At 41.4% G+C, this 21,064-nt stretch overlaps 1 protein-coding gene across 1 annotated transcript in view; it reads right to left on the bottom strand.

Moving 5' to 3' along the window:
* dnah7 (dynein, axonemal, heavy chain 7) overlaps positions 1-21,064 on the bottom strand; it is a 230,777-nt gene that overhangs the window by 189,143 nt on the left and 20,570 nt on the right. The window contains exons 15-18 of the mRNA XM_021596897.3: positions 13,704-13,928; positions 12,167-12,313; positions 11,485-11,805; positions 5,771-6,138 (exon numbers count right to left, since the gene is read on the bottom strand). Coding sequence (XP_021452572.3) covers positions 5,771-6,138; positions 11,485-11,805; positions 12,167-12,313; positions 13,704-13,928 — 1,061 coding nt within the window. The remainder of the gene's footprint in view (positions 1-5,770; positions 6,139-11,484; positions 11,806-12,166; positions 12,314-13,703; positions 13,929-21,064) is intronic.

Here is a 21,064-nt window from a genome sequence, read left to right as displayed (position 1 = left end):
GTGTGGAATCAGATTGGTCGGACCAGCGTTGAACAGACCTCAGCGCGGGAGCTTCTTGTTTTAGTTTCTGTCTGTAGGCAGGGATCAACAAAATGGAGTCGTGGTCAGCTTTTCCAAAAGGAGAGCGGGGCAGGGCCTTATATGCGTCACGGAAGTTAGAATAGCAATGATCCAAGGTTTTTCCAGCCCTGGTTGCGCAATCAATATGCTGATAAAATTTAGGGAGTCTTGTTTTCAGATTAGCCTTGTTAAAATCCCCAGCTACAATGAATGCAGCCTCCGGATAAATGGATTCCAGTTTGCAAAGAGTCAAATAAAGTTTGTTCAGAGCCATCGATGTGTCTGCTTGGGGGGGGGGGTATATACGGCTGTGATTATAATCGAAGAGAATTCCCTTGGTAGATAATGCGGTCAACATTTGATTGTGAGGAATTCTAAATCAGGTGAACAGAAGGACTTGAGTTCCTGTATGTTGTTATGATCACACCACGTCACGTTAACCATGAAGCATACGCCACCGCCCCTCTTCTTACCAGAAAGATGTTTGTTTCTGTCTGCGCGATGCGTGGAGAAACCAGCTGGCTGCACCGACTCCGATAGCGTCTCTCCAGTGAGCCATGTTTCCGTGAAGCAAAGAACGTTACAGTCTCTGATGTCCCTCTGGAATGCTACCCTTGCTCGGATTTCATCAACCTTGTTGTCAAGAGACTGGACATTGGCGAGAAGAATGCTAGGGAGTGGTGCACGATGTGCCCGTCTCCAGAGGCTGACCAGAAGACCGCTCCGTTTCCCCCTTTTACGAAGTCGTTTTTTTGGGTCGCCAGCTGGGATCCATTCCGTTGTCCTGGGTGAAAGGCAGAACACAGGATCCGCTTCGCGAAAGTCATATTCTTGGTCGTACTGATGGTGAGTTGACGCTGCTCTTATGTTCAGTAGCTCTTCTCGACTGTATGTAATGAAAACTAAGATGACCTGGGATACCAATGTAAGAAATAACACGTAAAAAAAACAAAAAACTGCATAGTTTCCTAGGAACGCGAAGCGAGGCGGCCATCTCTGTCGGCGCCGGAAGTTCTATTGTCCAGTTGGTTGTAATTTTGGGTAGAGCAGACATTTCCATATGTCTGTTAGCTGCACGTGTGACATAACTCCACCAGTCCTGTTGTGAATGGACAAAATCAAAATGCGTGCGATTGCGCATGCACGTGCCTGGTCTAGTCAGCATGTAAGGTACTTCTTAGATGGGGGGGGCTGGTTTTGTGGCTGTTAAACTTCCTGAGGCAGAGGTCACAGCAGGTCAAGGTGGGTCCCCACGTCTCAGACATACGCACCACCAACATAGGCTCCCCACATGGATGTGTTTTATGCCCACTCCTGTACATCTTGTATACTAATAGTTGGGATATTTTAATGTTGACTTTACTATACTGACTCTGTTTTACAAATCTTTCATTGAGAGTATTTTAACTTTTTGAATTGTTTGTTGGTTTGGCAATTCCACTGTCAGTCAGAAAAATATGCTGAGAAGGATTATCATCACAGCAAGTAAGGTATTGGGAGACAAACAGACCTTTAAGGTCAGGGCACCCCAGCAAAGCTCACAAAATTATTTGAGACACAAGCCACCCCCTGTACCCGGACTTTGAGCTACTCCCCTCTGGGTGCAGTTATAGGGCACCCCCCAGCAGGAAACACAGGAACTACTAGGTGTGATATCCCTCCTAAACAGCTTGGGCTAATGTTCCTATCGACTCAGTAAGGCCAGCAAGCTAGCCTCTTTTTATTAGTATTTACTGTAACTGTTACACTGTCAATTTGGTTTGTAATGTATTTAAACGCCACTTTAAACGTGTACATGACACTATCACGAAATTTCCCCATACAGACAATAAAGTCAGTAAAGTATTCATACCTAGTGCTGTTACGGTGACCGTATTACTGCCACACCAGCAGTCACGAGTCATGACTGCAGTCAAATTCTATGTGACCGTTTGGTCACGGTAACTAATAATCTTCCAAGTTTTTCCCCCTGTTCTGAGACAGGTGCATGATAATGGTCCATTCTAAATCAAAACTAATTTCACACATATACTAAATAAATATGTAAAGACAAGATAAAATCAAGAATAGTTTGATGAGTGACAATATTAGCCTATCATTTGTGAATTATATTGAATTATATATTATCACAGTAAGCAAAGAAACAGTGCATGCCTTTTTTTTGCAACATTTTCAAATCCCCTCATGTAGCCTAGCCCATTGGCCTATATGTTTTGATAAGGTTTGTATTACAACTCAAGTGGCCAAATAACTTCTTAAAATTAAGCACATTCATCTGCTTTACAGCCGCTGTAAAGCCTGCCTAACTGGCATACACAGGCAGCGCGTGAATTTCAAGCTTGGGGAAGATCATTTTCAGCATAAAAAGGCACCTTTATAATGAAGCATTACATCCAAAATCGCATTTGTGGTCACTTTTGAGAATGGTGTTTTCCCGCTAATTGATTGCATTTCGGAACATTCCCGCTTATAGTCTACTCCCGTGTGTTCATTGCTGCGCTTACAATGTGAAAAATAGCCTAATAGTTTATCAAAATTTTAAGCAAAAATGTTCTGATCTGTTGCATAAGCCTCATTCCTTTTAAAAGTTTTTGGATGAGAGTGGTTGTCTTCATTTGGGATCTATCGCAACCCACAACTGTCCCAGACAATGTTTAGAATATTGATTTATCGCACAGAATAGAATAGTTCAATTATTGTACTATGGGGGATGGTAGATTGACTTGGCTAGTGCTTTTGCTGTTCATTAGGCCTACTCGTCTTTTTGGCTGATGAAAAGTAAAAGTAGACTGTTCTTCTAGCATCTTCAATATGCGCCTCGGAAAGACAGACACCGATGTGTCTGTGTTCACTTGTAGCCTACTTCAGAGCTGAAATAGATGCCTGTGAGAAGAACCCGATCAAATGACAGGCATTGGCTAATAAGAATTGAGATATCTGAGAGAGCCACGTGAGTGAGAGGTGCTTCGGAACATGCAGCCGGGAGAAGGGAATTCTGATTATTAAATTCAGCCCAAGAGTACAACGGCCACTAAAGGCATGGATTTGTTTAGGGACCATAACGGACACACTAGGGGGATGCTGCCGGGATATTAGAGGTATTATCAAGTGCTTGTCAAATTGTGAATGAGAGACTGATGAAGTGTGTGCAGCCTGTGCAAGAAACAAAGAAGAGCTCATGCCTTTCATGCAACTTTTTTTCAAATAATCAAATCGAGTCGCATCATACACCAACACCCCATAATGACAAAGTGAAAACATGTTAACACATTTATTGAAAGTGAAATATAGAAATATCTAACTTACATGAGTATTCCCACCCATGAGACAATATATGTTAGAATCACCTTTTGGAGTGATTACAGCTGTGAGTCTTTCTAGGCAAGTCTCTAAGAGCTTTGCACACCTGGATTGTACAATATTTGCACATTATTCATTTTAAAATTCTTCAAGCTCTGTCAAGTTGGTTGTTGACCATTGCAACACAGTCATTTTCCAGTCATGCCATAGATGTTCAAGTCAATTTAAGTCAAAACTGTAACTAGGCCACTCAGGAACATTCAATGCTGTCTTGGTAAGCAACTCCAGTGTATATTTGGCCTTATGTTTTAGGCTATTGTCCTGCTGAAAGATTAATTTACCTCCCAGTGTCTTTTGGAAAGCAGACAGAACCAGGTTTTCCTCTAGGATTTTGCCTGTGCTTAGCTTTATTCCTTTTCTTTTTATCCTAAAAAAAACTCCCTGGTCCTTGCTGATGACAAGCATACCCATAACATGATGGAGCTACTACCATGCTGGAAATTATGAAGAGTGGTACTCAGTGAGGTGTTGGATTTGCCCCAAACATAACACATTGTATTCAGGACATAAAGTGAATTTCTTTACCACACTTTTTGCAGTTTAACTTTAGTTCCTTTTGCAAACAGGATGCATGTTTTGAATTATTTGTATTCTGTACAAGCTTCCTTCTTTTCACTTTGTCACTTAGGTTAGAGTAACTACAATGTTATTGATCCATCCTCAGTTCTCTCCTATCACAGCCATTAAACTATTTTAATGTCACCATTGGCCTCATTGTGAAATACATGAGTGGATTCCTTCCTCTCCTGCAACTGAGTTGGGAAGGATTGTTTCTTTTTTTTTACCCATCTACCAATAGCTGCCCTTCTTTGCTAGGCATTGGAAAAACTCCCTGGTCTTTGTGGTTGAATATGTGTTAGAAATGCACTGCTCGACTAAGTGACCTTAAAGCTAACTGTATGTGTGGGGTACAGAGATGAGGACGTCTTTCAAAAATTATGTTAAACATTATTATCGAGTCCATTATGTGACTTGTTAAGCAAATGTTTACTCCTGAACTTATTTAGGCTTGCCATAACATTTAAGCTTTTCATTTTGATTAATTTGTAAACCTTTCTAAAAACATAATTCCACGTTGATATTATGGGGTACTGTGTGTAGGCCAGTGACACAAAATCTAAATTTAATACATTTTAAATTCAGACTAACATAACAAAATGTGGAAAAAGTCATGGCGTATGTTAGGTCTTTGACAACAGTTGGGTTGTTCCACGAAATGGGTGCATTTTGGGCATGTAAACTTTTAAGAAATTAACTGTCAAATTTTTGTTCTTTCAACATTCAGTTGCATGAAAGGATATGTTTAGCCTATGGAAAAACACCTTTCCCATCTCAGGGATTAAAATCCTATGAACTAAGAGCATTTCATCTGCACTTGTACCACACTGTCTGTCAACCCTGTTACGGACACTTATGTAGCTAACTACCTAACTATTATTTAAAAGCATGTTTGAGATAAATCTAAAATGTTCTCATTGATCAAGTCACTTGTACAAATAAACTCACATATAATATCAAACTAATAAAGTTAACATTGGGCCTCTAACAAGGTTGACGATTTACAGGGTTGAGGTTTTAGGTGAAAATCGGCCATTTCTCCTCATATGGTGAAGAGCATGGGACTACAAGGTGTTCATGAAATTAGTAATTATACATATGTTCCACAAAGTTTAATCAAATTCCAGGTTTCCTAAAGTGAATTAAGCGAACAGGCTTGACGTGTTGAGCTCGAGCATCTCAGTCAAAGATGATAAAACAATTATTAATAGACCAAAAAGAGAGAGAAGACTTCTATGCTATTCAAAGGCCCCAAACAATGTCTCCTGGTGTGAATAATTTAACTTGGTGGAATGGTCCATTATTTTAAAGGGGTATATTGTTTGCTTAACGGGGTTGGTCTTAAAATGAGGGACAAATGTAAATACATCACTAATCACATGAATATAAATAATAATCTTCAGAAATTACTTTGCCAAAGCAGCAAAATAACGAGGCCTTTACAATGATGATGAAACTTGGAAGTAATGTTGGGATTAAGTGGGTTGAAATATTCCTAGAATATTCCTGTCAATAAAGGTGGTAATTGGGAGAATATTCAATGTGCACACAAAAAAATACAGAAAAATAAACAATTATACAGAAAACAAAAACAAGTACTTCTTATTGAAACTTCTGGTTTCAGTAAATGTTCTACCGTTTAGTGCCAAATGAATATGACCCAGACAAGTACTGTGTACTGCCATATGTGTACGATTCAATTGGAGAATATTGTACAAAATGCACAGTATTTTTTAACTGTAATTTAAACTCCTCACCTGCTCACCTAATTTTATACCGTGCCCCTTCTCACCTGATCTCAGCCTCAAAGGGCTTGATGAAGGGCGAGCCCCGCATGGTCTGCGTCTTGACAATGTGGTCGTCCAGCAGCATCTGCACTTCGTCCACCGACGACAGGATGGACGTGCCAGTCTCGCGGTATGGCAGCAGGGCAAAGTCCATGTCACCCCACTCCAGGGCCATCTTCTCCATGGCCTTTTCCAGCGAGTGCTCCTTGCTGGCCGCTTCGCTGACGCCCTCGAAGCTGGCCAGGTGGGCCTCCAGGCGCAGTGGAATGAAGCGGGCCACGCAGGCACCTTCCTCGGCTGGACGCAGCGGGAAGCCCACCACCTCCGACATGGTGTTCCAGTGGCGGTCACGTAGCCCCGGGTTACACAGCACCTTAGTTGGAGGGGATTTGGTTTATTGTTAGTCTCTTGTGTCATATACTGTGCCTACATCCGAATTGACCAAAGCCCATAGCTACAGTAGTAGTGCACTACATAGGGAATAGGTTGCCATTTGGGAAGCATCCAGTATGCAGTGTCTTGGCTAAGTGTGGGGTCAATGAGCCTTGGGTTACACAGCACCTAGGGTTACACAGCAACAGCAGCAGGCTGTTGTATTGTGTACTGTATCCTCATATTACTGGGAAATGTATGATGGTATTCTTATACTGTTGAGAACTAGCTGTAAAAGACTAGTGTGGGTGACATGAGTTGGCCACTGCAATACAAGGTAAAAGTTATTTGAGATCTAGTGGAAAGTGCTACATGAATACAATCAATTAATCCAGTGTCAGTAATAGACAGAATAATAGTAAATCAGTGCATAAATCATGAGGGTCGGTGTGATGTGAAAGGGCCCTGTTTCCCGATAGCGATGGAACTTAGGCTAAAAGTAAAATAATTAAAAAATATATAAATAATAGGATGAGCAATGTCGGAGTCCGGAGTGTATATATCATGATGTGGGTTTTGTCCTATATATATATTTTTTTTAATCCCAGCCCCCGTCCCCGCAGGAGGCCTTTTGCCCTTTGACAGGCAATGTGTTCTTAACGGACTTGCCTAGTTAAATAAAGGTTAAATAAAATAAATATACAAACCCAGTCAAAAGTTTTGACTTTTCTACATTGTAAAATAATAGTGAAGAGATCAAAACTATGAAATAACACATATGGAATCATGTTGTAACCTAAAAAGTGTTAAACAAATCAAAATACATTTAAAATTTTAGATTCTTCAAAGTAGCCACGCTTTGCCGTGACAGTTTTGCACACTCTTGAAAATCTCTCAACCAGCTTCAATTGGAATGCTTTTTCAACAGTCTTGAAGGAGTTATGCTGAGCACTTGTTGGCTGCTTTTTCAACTCATCCCAACCCATCTAAATTGGGTTGAGGTTGGGTGATTGTGGAGGACATGTCATCTGATGCGGCACTCCATCATTCTCTTTCTTGGTCAAATAGCCCTTAAACAGCCTGGAGGTGTGTTGGGTCCTGTTGAAAAACAAATGATAGTCCCACTAAGCGCAAACCAGATGGGATGGAGTATCGCTGCAGAATGCTGTGGTATAGATGCTGGTTAAGTGTGCCTTGAAATCTAAATAAATCACTGTCAGTGTCACCGGCAAAGGAACCCCACAACAGTCACATCTTCTCCAGTGGGAACTACACATGCAGAGATCATCCGTTCACTATCTCAAATTTGGAGATGGTTGTCCTTCTGGAAGGTTCTCCCATCTCCTTAGAGGAACTCTAGAGCTCTGTCAAAGTGACCATCGGGTCCTTGGTTACCTCTCTGAACAAGGCCCTTCTCCCCCGATGGTCAGTTTGGCCAGGCGGCCAACACTGGGAAGAGTATTGGTGGTTCCAAACTTCTTCCATTTATGAATGATGGAGGCCACTGTGTTCTTCGGGACCTTCAATGCTGCAGACATTTTTTGGTACCCTTCCCCAGGTCTGTGGCTCGACACAATCATGTCTCGGTACTCTATGGACAATTCCTTCAATCTCATGACTTGGTTTTTACTCTTACATGCACTGGTAACTGTGGGACCTTAAATAGGCAGGTGTGTGCCTTTCCAAATCATGTCCAATCAATTGAATTTACCAAAGGTGGACTCCAATCGAGTTGTAGAAACATCTCAAGGATGATCAATGGAAACAGGATGCACCTGAGCTCAATTTCAAGTCTCATAGCAAAGGGTCTGAATGCTAATGTAAATAAGGTATCAGTTATTTTTGTTAAATACATTTGCAAAAATGTCTAAAAACCAGTTTTTGCTTTGGCATTATGGGGTATTGTTTGTAGATTGCTGATGATTTTTTAAAGTCCATATTAGAATAAGGCTGTAATATAACAAAATTTGGAAAAAGTCAAGGGGTCTGAAATACTTTCTGAAGACACTGTATGTGCGTGTGATGGGATGTATAGACATTATGGACGGTATGCGGATTGAATATTTAGTATATCTGTAGAATACGTAGGATAGAATAGTATATATACAGCAGTAGTTTAATAGGGTGGCATTGACTAGAACCCTGTATATACATATGAAATGAGTATAACGCTATGTAAACTTTATTAGTGTTCTATTATACAGGTGTTCTATTATTAAAGTGATTCCATGTCTATGTACATAGGGCAGCAGCCTTTAAGGTGCAGGGTTAGCCCTCTTGTCCAGATGGGATAGAGGAGTACAAAGGCAATTGCTTCGTCCGTGGATCTATTGAGACGATATGCAAATTGAAGTGGGTCTAGGTATTAAGTAAGGTTGAGGTGATATGATTCTTAACTAGCCTCTCAAAGCAATTCATGAAGACAGGAGTGGGTGGTAAGGGGTGATCGTCATTTAGTTCAGTTACCTTTGCTTTCGTGGGTACAGGAGTAATGGTGGATATCTTAAAGCAAGTGGGCACAACAGACTGGGATAGGGAGAGATTGAATATGTCTGTAAACACTCCAGCCAGCTAGTCTGCACATGCTCGGCTAAGGATGCTGTCTGGGACGGGAAACTTGCAAGGGATAACATGCTTAAATGCCGTACTCATGTTGACAACAGGGAACGAGAGCCCACAGTCCTTGAGAACAGCCCGCGTCGATGGCACTGTGTTATCCTCAAATCCAGGTTGTTTGATTTCCTTATGGAGGGCATAACTGCAGTGTTTGTATTCAACCATTTTCCCAGTCACCTTGCCGTGGTTAAATTCAGTGATTCGTGCTTTGAGTTTTCCGCGAATGCTGCCATCGATCCATGTTTTTTGTTTTGGGTAGGTTATAATAGTCACAGTGGGAACAACATCCCCTATACACTTCCTGATGAACTCAGTCTGTGTGTCAGTGTATACGTCAATGTTATTCTCATAGGCAACCCGGAACATATCCCAGTCCACATGATCAAAACAATCTTGAAGCATGGATTGGGGCGTGCTCCCTCTGCTGTCTCCTGAAGTCCACAATCAGCTCCTTCATTTTGTTAATGCTGAGGGAGAGATAATTTACCTGGCACCACTCCGTCAGTGTCATGGCTCCACCTGTCACCAGAGGGCGGCAGAGACCATCCTAGAGACATTAATGACAGTCAGGTGTGTCCTATTTACTCAATATGATTTCCCTAAAAGAGGTGTGTTTTCTGTTGACTTTTGCTTAAGCTTGAATTGTGTGCCGTGTGCGTTGGTCTCCTGAGTGAGTTTGAGAATTGGTTTTTTCCCAGTGTTACTGTGAGCCTTCCGTTACCATTTCTCAGTAAAGTATTATGTTTATCCTTAACCACTAATTCCTCGTCTGGTCTCTTCTCTGCACCTGGGTGCAACCTCACCATGTCACAGCCAGGGCCCTCACCTCCCTGTAGGCTGTCTTGTCATTGATGGTAATCAGTTCTACTACTGTTGTGTCGTTTGCAAACGCAAAACGATCTTGAAGCATGGATTACGATTGGTCAGACCAGCATTGAATAGACCTTAGCACAGGAACATCCTGTTTGAGTTTCTGCCTATAGGAAGGGAGAATGGAATCGTTATCTGATTTGCCGAAGAGATGGCGGAGGAGGTCCTTGTAGCCTTCCTGGAAGGGAGAGTAACAATGGTTGAGTTTTTGATGCGCGAGTACTACAAGCAATGTGTTGATAGAACCTCGTCAGCATTTACCTCAGATTTAATTTGTTAAAGTTCCCAGCTACAATAAATGCGGCCTCAGGATATGCGGTTTCCAGTTTGCACAAAGTCAATTGTAGTTCCTTGAGGGCCATCGTGGTATCCGCTTGAGGGGGAATATACATGGCTGTGATAATAACCGAAGAGAATTCACTTGAGAGGTAATACAGTCAGCATTCGATTGTGAGGTATTCTAGGATGGGTGAACAAAACGACTTGAGTTCCTGTACGTTACCACAATCACACCATGAGTAGTTAATTATGAAACATAGATCTCCACCTTTCTTCTTCCTGGAGAGTTCATTCTTATCTGCATGATATAGCCTGCATGTACTGAGAACCCAGCTGGCTATATGGAAGGGGACAGTATATCCGGAGAGAGCCATGATTCCGTGAAACAGAGCATGTTACAGTCCCTGATGTCTCTGGAAGGAGATCCTCACCCTGAGCTGGTATACGTTATTGTTAAGAGATTGAACCTTAGCGAGTAATATACTCAGAAGGTGTGCATTCCTCCTGAGTCAGACTAGAAGTCCACTCTGAATACCTCTTCTCCGCCGGCGGTGTCTTGGAGCAGCCTCTGGGACAAGTTCAATTGCCTTGGGGGTATGAATAAAGGATCTTCCAGGCTGTATGTAATAACACATAACACAAAAAAAACATTCTGGGCCACTAATGATGAAAGAAATAACAATACAAAAAAAATACTGCAAAGTTGCTTAGGAGCTATAAACAGAGCTGCCTTTGAACAGGGTATGGTAGTAGGTGCCAAGTGGACTGGTTTGAGTTTTTCACGAACTGCAACGTTGCTGGGTTTTTCACGCTCAACAGTTTACCGTGTGTATCAAGAATGGTCCACCAAAAACAAACAAAATATATCTGATGTAAAATATACTGCTAAGTGATATACTGATAAGCTAGAAGCGGAAGCCTATGTATTGTTGTCCATTAGTTTACCCCAATTAGGGGAGGGGTGGTATGGTAAGGGGAAAACAATAAACAAGGAAAATATATTTAAAAAATATATATCTTTAAATTAATATATATATTTACAACAACAAAATATATATGGGGGGTTGGAAATGATGCAGCCAATTACAATGATGGAAGCCGCAATATTAAAGCTGATCCACCCCCCGAAAAAATAAGAATGGTCCACCACCCAAAGGACATCCAGCCATCTTGACGCAACTCTGGGAAGCATTGGAATCAACCTTTCGACACCCGACGAATTGAGCATGTTCTAAGGGAAAAAGTGGGTGCAACTCAACATTAGGAAGGTGTTCCTAATATTTTGTACACAGTGTATATTTGAATGCACTCATCTTGGTTTTCATTTGAATCATAATTTTATACATTGCTTGTTTGTATCAATTGCAAAGACATTGGCAACTTTGTATTCGTAGTCAACTTTGTTCAGAAGTTATCGGCGGTCACAGTGAGACGGATAAGTTTAGAGGAGATCTTCTGTGTTTAAGTGACGCTGGTGGGCAAAAAAAGCATTAACGACAGCCTTAGCTGTTCTATGAGTGGTCTGAGGCAGGTGTTAGATTAAGTTTTCAAGTGCAAAGATTTTCAATCAATCGCTACATACCTGTACGAGGGGGATGTGCTCCTTAAAGGCCTCCACCTCAGCCTTAACACGGCTAGCAATGTGCAGAGCCTTGGGCGTATCCCCGAAACCCTTCTCCAGCTTGTAAAGGGCACGCCAATAGTTGCCCACATCGCCCTCCACCTTGTCTGGGTTGACCGCGGACAGTGGCCCGTGAACCCATTTATGGTGCTGGTTCTGGAACTCTGCAGCCGTCTCGTAGAGGCGGAGGAAGGGGAGCAGGCGGTCCTGGACCTTCTTGCGCTGTGGGTACTGGGACACGGGCCAGTTGAAGGCCTCTTCCTCCTGGTTGAAGCCTTCGATCTGTAGGGGGAAGGGAGGTGGAGACAGAGACGTCAAGGCAAAGTGGACTGCCATGGGCAATTACAGTGGTAACATAAGAAAGCCATCATTAATTAATTGTCAAAGAAATGACTCAGTGTGAAACAGTTTTTTTTAAATACATGAGGCTGTGTGTTATTGGAGATACTGAACCTGCACACCATATGTAAACACAAACACACATCATCACTTTATCATACTGTCTCTGCTGCCCTCTACAGTCATTTCAGAGAAGAACAATAATATTTTATTGTCCACTGTTATTTTCAGATCAACCCCTTTCAGCAAGCATGCTAATTGCATAAAGCCCTGGCGAAAAGCTGAGGTTCCCAATCCTCCTCACCTTCTCCATGGCGGTGTCCAGTTTGGAGTTAAGGGTCTGTGCCTTTTTCAGGTACTTGCTGAGCTCGGACAGGTCCCCGAAGGTGACAAACTCCTCCACCTGCTTGGCATAGCTCTCTAGCTCCTCCACAAACCTCTCACACCGCAGCTAAAGAGGAAATACAGTGGGAGAGATACACATTTTGAGATAATTGTGCGTATGCACTATCAAAGTAGGTGAGTCAGTGGACTTGTACTTAAAGTGGGCAAGTCTAAATATATGTTGCTCTCTAACTCTCACAAAAACAATCCAGATTGACAAAATACTGCATTTATTAATTGGATGGTTCTCCCATCGATCGGGTTCCCACCAGAAATATCTGGGCATGGATTGACAAAGACTTAATGTTTAAACAAATATATATGAATGAGCTAGTTGAAAAGCAAAGATTTAAAGCAAAGATTATTTTTTTTTACATAGATCTTGCCTCACCCTAAATAGCAGGAAGCAGATTGTACTGTCAACTTTCCTGACAGTTCTTGACTATGGTGACACCATTTACCAGTTTGCAGCAGCCACTACTCTTAGAACTTTGGATGCTGTCTACGGTAGTGCCCTTCGCTTTATCACAGGTGACAGTTTTAATACTGCATCCTGCATCAAAAAGGTTTGCTGGTCCTCATTAAAGTCCCATAGATCACTTAATTATATATTTTTTGTTTACAAAGCTCTTCTACACAAGCTTCCAATTTACCTATTGTGTTGCTAACGTATAAAAGAATGAGCTACCAAATCCGCTCGCAGGATTGGTTAACTCTTGAGGTCCCTCGGGTCTTGACCAATTTAGGTAAATCCTCCTTTAGTTTTAGTGCCAACATTGTTGGAATAACCTACTAAATTCCTTGCATCTTGTTCCCTGGTGCCACTTGGGGAGTTTAGGACTCGGGTGTTGAATGAATTGAGGTTTGCAGTTGTTTCGATTGATGGTAGTGGTTTATTTGTTGACATTGTGGTGTTGAGGTTGTGCCTTGTGGTTATGTATATTCTTCTGGTTTTATTTGTAAGGTACATTTTACTTCCTGTTTGTGAGACAATGTTTGTACTCAGGGCACCATTGGGAATGAGACTGTGGTCTCAATTGGGCTACCCTGAATAAATAGAAGTTAATAAATGGTCTGGACATGACAACTTTTTAAATGAATGGTGATATGTAGTGATTTATGCTGGAGTTTTGTTGCAAGGTCATTTTAATACAAAGTACTGTATGTCATTGATGTGAGGTGGAGGATAATTGGTTGTTTTAGGTTATTGTGAGGGTTTGGTGTACTGTTAACTTTCAAGAGTGGCTTAGACAGATTATCAGGGTCATGTTCATCAGGCACCAAACTGACGAAAACAGAATGAAACAGGGAGGGACTACCTGGACCTGGTCCAATAATAAACACTAATTGGTGTTTTCAGTTGCAGTGTTTTACTACAATGAGCACTAATGAATACACCCAATATGTTTTTTGTTTTTTTTAACTTTCACTCTCCCTCCCTCTGCTGTCTAACTGACCTTAAGGCCACCCTGGTACTGCTCTGTCTTCTCCCTGGTGATCTGCCGGTGCTCCTCGAAGATGGAGGGCATTCGTGTGTGCCACTGGAAGGTCTGCCGGTTGAGGCGCATGTCCAGAGGGGAGAAGGTGACATAGTCCACTAGGAAACAAAGACGGGTCTTGGACTCTGACAGCTTGGTCTCCAGGAGGGGCATCTCCGTGGCCTCCACCTTGTCCACAAACGCCTGGTAAAGTGGGATAGAATGTGGTAAATTCTGGGAATAGGAAACTAGAAGGTCATAGTGATGCTTACTTTTATTTACAGATGTGTTTGCTGGTATTTGGCTGGCAAAGGGTGGCTACTTTGAAGAATCTCTAATATAAAATAAATGTTGATTTGTTCAACACTTTTTTGGTTACTACATAATTCCAAATGTGTTATTTTATAGTTTTGATGTCTTTACTTTTAGTCTACAAAGTAGAAAATTGAAAAAAATAAAGAAAACCCTGGAATGAGAAGGTGTGTCCAAACGTTTCACTGGTACTGTACATGTAAGTAGGGGTAAAGTGACTATGCTATGCACAGTAAAAAACAGCAAGTGGCAACAGTGTAAAAAAATATTGTTCAGCAGTCTTATGGCTTGGGGGTAGAAGCTGTTAAGAAGCCTTCTGGATTCACCATCTTTCTCTGGATTTTTAGACTTGAAAAATGTACATTTTTTACTTGGCTTTCCCACGATTCAAATGAAGTAGGGAGACGACTAGACTAGGCTACGTGACATGATTACATAGGGACCTCTTCACTAGCTGACCACCACTACCAAGATCTGTGTCAAGATCAGTTACTTACCCCACTGGCACTCCCTATAACCTCTATGTACAAATAAGGGAGTAGGTTTAGAATCAGTGTGGCAGGATAGGATGATTACATAGAAGGATCACCACGCTTTTACATGATGGTCTTTCTGGTGGGTGGGAGAAATAACGAGGAGGCAACTTTATTTAATGCTGATCGCTATTATTAGAATGTCTACAGTGCGAATAGCGAAATAATTAATAAATCATGCTGCGAAAGGTACCGGATCTGGGCAAATGGGTGCAGGAACAAACAAAGTCAAATTTGAGAGGTGCCGGATCCTGTTCAAATTAAACACTGCACTGGTGGATGACTAACTGATAGTCAACGGTAGGAAGGCTATAGCCTATGCATCCGAATAGAGAATGGGAGGCGCGCTTTACGAGAAGAGATTTATGAATAAAAATAGCTCATTTTTAAATTGTGGCCACCAGGTTTCACTCCAGTAGCCTACAGGCTTTTTGAGGATATACTTTCACTGTCTGACAGGTGGTAGGCTATTCCGCTCCTCAAACTAGACTGTAGGCTGTGCGCGTGTGAAAAATAAAATTCCACAAAATTATGCAAATTAACCTATACTGATAAGCATGACCGGTCAAATGTATTTTTGCTGTCTAAACAATTAATGGTTAAATGTAAACATCCCTATTATTGAAAATATTTGTCTATTGATTTGGCACATTTTTCAATATATTGTTGAACAAAATAAACTCTACTGGCATATCAAAGTTTCAGTGGGATATCAGCGAGTTAAAGTTATGGCCCATTTTATATGGAGAAATTGGCATAGTAGGCAAAAAAAAAACAATTACAGCCCTCCTTTTACTTGTATCACTGGACACCCTGCAAATCACCAGCAGAGGGTGATTTTTTAAGAAGGTGGTGCTGCTGAGTATGGCCGGGGGTAGGCCCGGAGGTGGGCAGTGCCCCTTTGGACTCAAGATTTTTTTGAACACCAGTAACTGCCATTTCCAGCAATCTAAAGAAACATGTTGCCTTGTATGATAACAAATAAATATGATGACAACAACATTTTTATTTTTTTCTCTTATTTTTCTTACATAGTGGCACAACCAGTCCACAATGTGGCGAACCACCTCTCTCATTTTTTTTGTGGAGAAACCTGAAACCATTTACTCTGTTGGTAATGTTTACAAATTGGATCCTAACTCTAAAAGCAGCAGAGATCCAACTCTGGAACTTTGATACGCCCCGTAGAGCAGGGGCTACCAAACCTTTTTGTCCCGCGACCCCATTTCAATATAAAACACCATGTAAAAAAAGGGATGTAATCAACAGCCAATGTTTACTTTTTTAATTGGGACGATGATTGTCTATTAACAAATCAGTCTGACAGTACTTTTGGCCGTATTTCAATATGAAGGAAGATTAGTTTGAAGTGACTAAAATCCATCAGAAAGGTATTAGGAAGTTCTGAAAATCATCAGGCAATAATTTTGTATGACCTTCTGTGTAGAAGAGAACATCATGACTGATGTTCTTATTCCAACAGTCTGATTTAGTGCCTGGACTTCTGCACTCTGTTCAAATAAGGCTTATGGACATTGTTATCTTTTCTTTCAGTGATGGGGTCATAATGTTTTGTTGCTTAAATCGTTCACATTTTTTTACACTTTTTTTTTACTATGTCAGTATGTATCTGTTGTCAATGTTTTGGCGTCAAACTAGTTGTGAAAAAGTAAATAGTTGGACGAGGCGCAGAGGTTATGCCATTGTTAATTAGATGCTTTTTTCATCAATTAGGATATTTTCTCTTCAACCATATGTTCTATTTACTAGACACTCATGAACAATATAGAGACATATATAAACAATGCATACTACAATTGAAAATACATATTATACGTACAGTCGTGGTTTTGAGAATGACACAAATATTAATTTTAACAAAGTCTGCAGCCTCAGTTTGTATGATGGCAATTTGCATATACTCCAGAATGTTATGAAGAGTGATCAGATCAATTGCAAAGTCCCTCTTTGCCATGCAAATGAACTGAATCCCCAACAAACATTTCCACTGCATTTCAGCCCTGCCACAAAAGGACCAGCTGACATCATGTCAGTGATTCTCTCGTTAACACAGGTGTGAGTGTTGATGAGGACAAGGCTGGAGATCACGCTGTCATGCTGATTGAGTTTGAATAACAGACTGGAAGCTTCAAAAGGAGGTTGGTGCTTGGAATCATTGTTCTTCCTCTGTAAACCATGGTTACCTGCAAGGAAACACATGCCGTCATCATTGCTTTGCGCAAAAAGGGCTTCACAGGCAAGGATATTGCTGCCAGTAAGATTGTACCTAAATCAACCAATTATCAGATCACCAAAAACTTCAATGAGAGCGGTTCAATTATTGTGAAGAAGGCTTCAGGGTGCCCAAGAAAGTCCAGCAAGCACCAGGACCGTCTCCTAAAGTTCATTCAGCTGCGGGATCGGGGCACCACCAGTACAGAGCTTGCTCAGGAATGGCAGCATGAGTACATCTGCACGCATAGTTAGGCGAAGACTTTTGGAGGATGGCCTGGTGTCAAGAAGGGCCGCAAAGAAGCCCCTTCTCTCCAGGAAAAACATCAGGGACAGACTGATATTCTGCAAAAGGTACAGATTGCTGAGGGATCCCCTTTCCGATTGTTTGGGGCATCCGGAAAAAAGCTTGTCCGGAGAAGACAATGTGAGCGCTACCATCAGTCCTGTGTCAGGCCAATAGTAAAGCATCCTGAGACCATTCATGTGTGGGGTTGCTTCTCAGCCAAGGAGGTGGGCTCACTCACAATTTTGCCTAAGAACACAGCCATGAATAAAGAATGGTGCCAACACATTCTCCAAGAGCAACTTCTCCCAACCATCCAGGAACAGTTTGGTGACGAACAATGCCTTTTCCAGCATGATGGAGCACCTTGCCATAAGGCAAAAGTGATAACTAAGTGGCTCGGGGAACAAAACATTGATATTTTGGGTCCATGGCCAGGAAACTCCCCAGACCTTAATCCAATTGAGATCTTGTGGTCAATCCTCAAAAGGAGGATGGACAAACAAAAACCAACAAATTCAGAAAAACTCCAAGCATTGATTATGCAAGAAGGGGCTGCCATCAGTCAGGATGTGGCCCAGAAGTTAATTGACAGCATGCCAGGGCAGATTGAAGAGGTCTTGAAAAAGAAGGGTCAACAATGCAAATATTGACTCTTTGCATCAACTTCAGGAAATTGTCAATAGCAGCCTTTGACACTTATGAAATGCTTGTAATTATACTTCAGTATTCCACAATAACATCTGACAAAAATATCTAAAGACACTGAAGCAGAAAACTTTGTGGTAATTAATATTTGTGTCAAAAACTTTTGGCCACGACTGTATATAAATCATAAATTACCAAAGATAAGATTACAAGCAGTTGAAGTCAGAAGTTTACATACACTTAGGTTAGAGACATTAAAACTAGTTTTTCAACAACTCCACAAATTTCTTGTTAATAAACGATAGTTTTGGCAAGTCGGTTAGGTGTGAGTGATTATATCACAAGTAATTTTTCCAAAGAATGTTTACACAGATTATTTCAATTATAATTCACTGTATCACAATTCCAGTGGGTCAGAAGTTTACATACACTAAGTTGACTGTGCCTTGGAAAATTCCAGAAATTATGTCATGGCTTTAGAAGCTTCTGATAGGCTAATTGACATCATTGGAGGTGTACCTGTGGATGTATTTCAAGGCCTACCTTCAAACTCAGTGCCTCTTTGCTTGACATCATAGGAAAATCAAAAGAAATCAGCCAAGACCTCAGAAAAAAAATTGTAGACCTCCACAAGTTTGGTTCATCCATGGGAGCAATTTCCAAACGCCTGAAGACACCATGTTCATCTGTACAAACAATAGTAAGCAAGCATAAACACCATGGGACCACGCAGCCGTCATATCGCTCAGGAAGGAGACGCATTCTGTCTCCTAGAGATGAACGTATGTTGGTGCAAAAAGTGTAAATCAATCACAGGACAACAGCAAAGAACCTTGTGAAGATGCTGGAGGAAACAGGTACAAAAGTATCTATATCCACAGTAAAACGAGTCTTATATCAACATAACCTGAAAGGCCGCACAGCAAAGAAGAAGCCACTGCTCCAAAACCGCCACAAAAAAGCCAGACTAGGGTTTGCAACTGCACATGGGGACAAAGATCATACTTTTTGGAGAAATGTCTTCTGTCTGATGAAACAAACATAGAACTGTTTGGCCATAATGAACATTGTTATGTTTGGAGGAAAAAGGGGGATGCTTGCAAGCCGAAGAACACCATCCCAACCGTGAAGCACAGGGTTGGCAGCATCATGTTGTGGGGGTGCTTTGCTGCAGGAGGGACTGGTGCACTTCACAAAATAGAGGGCGTCATGAGGAAGAAAATGATGTGGATCTATTGAAGCAACATCTCAAGACATCAGTCAGGAAGTTAAAAGCTTGGTCGTAAATGGGTCTTCCAAATGGCCAATGACCCCAAGCATACTTAAGGACAACAAAGTTAAGGTATTGGAGTTGCCATCTCAAAGCCCTGACCTCAATCCCATAGAAAATGTGTGTGCAGAACTGAAAAAGCATGTGCGAGCATGGAGGCCTACAAACCTGACTCACTTACACCAGCTCTGTTAGGAGCTGGGAAGCTTGTGGAAGGCTACCAGAAACGTTTCATCCAAGTTAAACATTTTAAAGACAATGCTATCAAATACTAATTGAGTGTATGTAAACTTCTGACCCACTGGGAATGTGAGGAAAGAAATTATTCTCTCTACTATTATTCTGACATTTCACATTCTTAAAGTGGTGATCCTAACTGACCTAAAACAGGGAATTCTTACCAGGATTAAATGTCAGGAATTGTGAAAAACTGAGTTTAAATGTATTTGGCAAAGGTGTATGTAAATTTCCGAATTCAACTGTAGATGCAGTAAAGGAGTCAATGGAGCACAGATCATCCCATTGAGCATATTGGTGCACATTCAAACAATCTGATATAACAAAGAGGATATTCGTCAAATCCTTCAAGATTTATGTATTACAACAGGCACTTAAGTCCGATTTTCATATATTTGACTGCTTTCGGAGCAAAACATTTAGATGTTGTCCCTTTTCAGGTTTAGAAGAAGTGTCTGCTAAATGCTAACTAACATTCCTATAAATGGGTTGGCTGACAACGTGACGAAAACAATGTGCGCGTTCCATGGGGCAGAAGGCTGCCTGTTGTTGTGATTCTGTATGGCCAGATTCCTAGCAAGAATGACAAGAAACTGTAATGTGGGGAATCGTAAGTGGCTTGCGTCATCTTGTTATCAAATCAAGTCAAATTGTATTTGTCACATGCGCCGAATACAACAGGTGAAATGCTTACTTACAATCCCTTAGCATAGTTAATAAACAGAGAGTAGCAGCAGTGTAAAAACAAAGGGGGGGGGGTTATTAATGTAAATAGTGGGGGGTGGCCATTTTAATAATTGTTCAGCACTCTTACGTCTTGGGAATAGAAGCTGTTAAGGAGCCTCTTGGACCTAGACTTGGCGCTACAGTACCGCTTGCCGTGCAGTAGCAGAGAGAACAGTCTAGGACTTGGAGTTACTGGAGTCTTTGACCATTTTTTGGGCCTTCTTCTGACACTGCCTAATATATAGGTCCTAGATGGCAGGAAGCTTGGCACCAGTGGTGTACTGGGCCATACACACTATCCTCTGTAGCGCCTTACGGTTGGATGCCGAGTTGTTGCCATACCAGGCGGTGATGCAACGGGTCAAGATTATCTTGATGGTGCATTTTGAGGATCTGGAGACCCATGCCAAAACTTTTCAGTCTCCTGAGGGAGAAAATATGTTGTTGTGCCCTGTTCACAACTTTCTAGGTGTGTTTAGACCATGATAGTTTGTTGGTGATGTGGACACCAAGGAACTTGAAACTCTCGACCCGCCCCACTACAACCCCGTCCATGTGAATGGGGGCGTGTTCGACCTTCCTTTTCCTGTAGTCCACGATTGAGATCATGTCTTGTTTTGAGGTGTTTTGACTGATTTCATGTCAATGCTAATATGCCTAAAATTCGCTAGCTAACCAACAACTAACAAAGTATTTGAGAAACAACGAGTGGTCATTCAGCAAATGTATTTGTCTTTTCAATAAACATTAGAGATGAAATATAGCTTACATGTTGTCAACAATCTAAGCCAACCTCATCTGTTGTGTCCCATGGTTGTGCACACATTGTTTTTATTGCTAAACAACCAACCTGTCAATAAGCTGGTTAGCATAGAGAAATTGTTGGTGGTAGTCAAAGTCGTTTTTAACCATAATGCAGTTGATTGGTGACGATGACATGAACGTGTTGGGGTTGACATCCATACAATCATTTTACTCCGATTTTTACGTTAACATGGTGTGAAATTCACATATAAACAATTGCCTAAATGTAGGCTACTTTTTCTGGGGGGCAATGAGGAGATTCAGGATCTTTCCCCCACGACCCTTTCCCCCA

This window comes from Oncorhynchus mykiss, chromosome 3 (assembly GCF_057628025.1).
Source record: "Oncorhynchus mykiss isolate SJ-2025 chromosome 3, ASM5762802v1, whole genome shotgun sequence".
In the NCBI taxonomy this organism is placed as follows: Eukaryota; Metazoa; Chordata; class Actinopteri; order Salmoniformes; family Salmonidae; genus Oncorhynchus; species Oncorhynchus mykiss.
The sequence above is the reverse complement of the archived record's forward strand: the minus strand, read 5'-3'. Positions and strand labels throughout refer to the sequence as shown.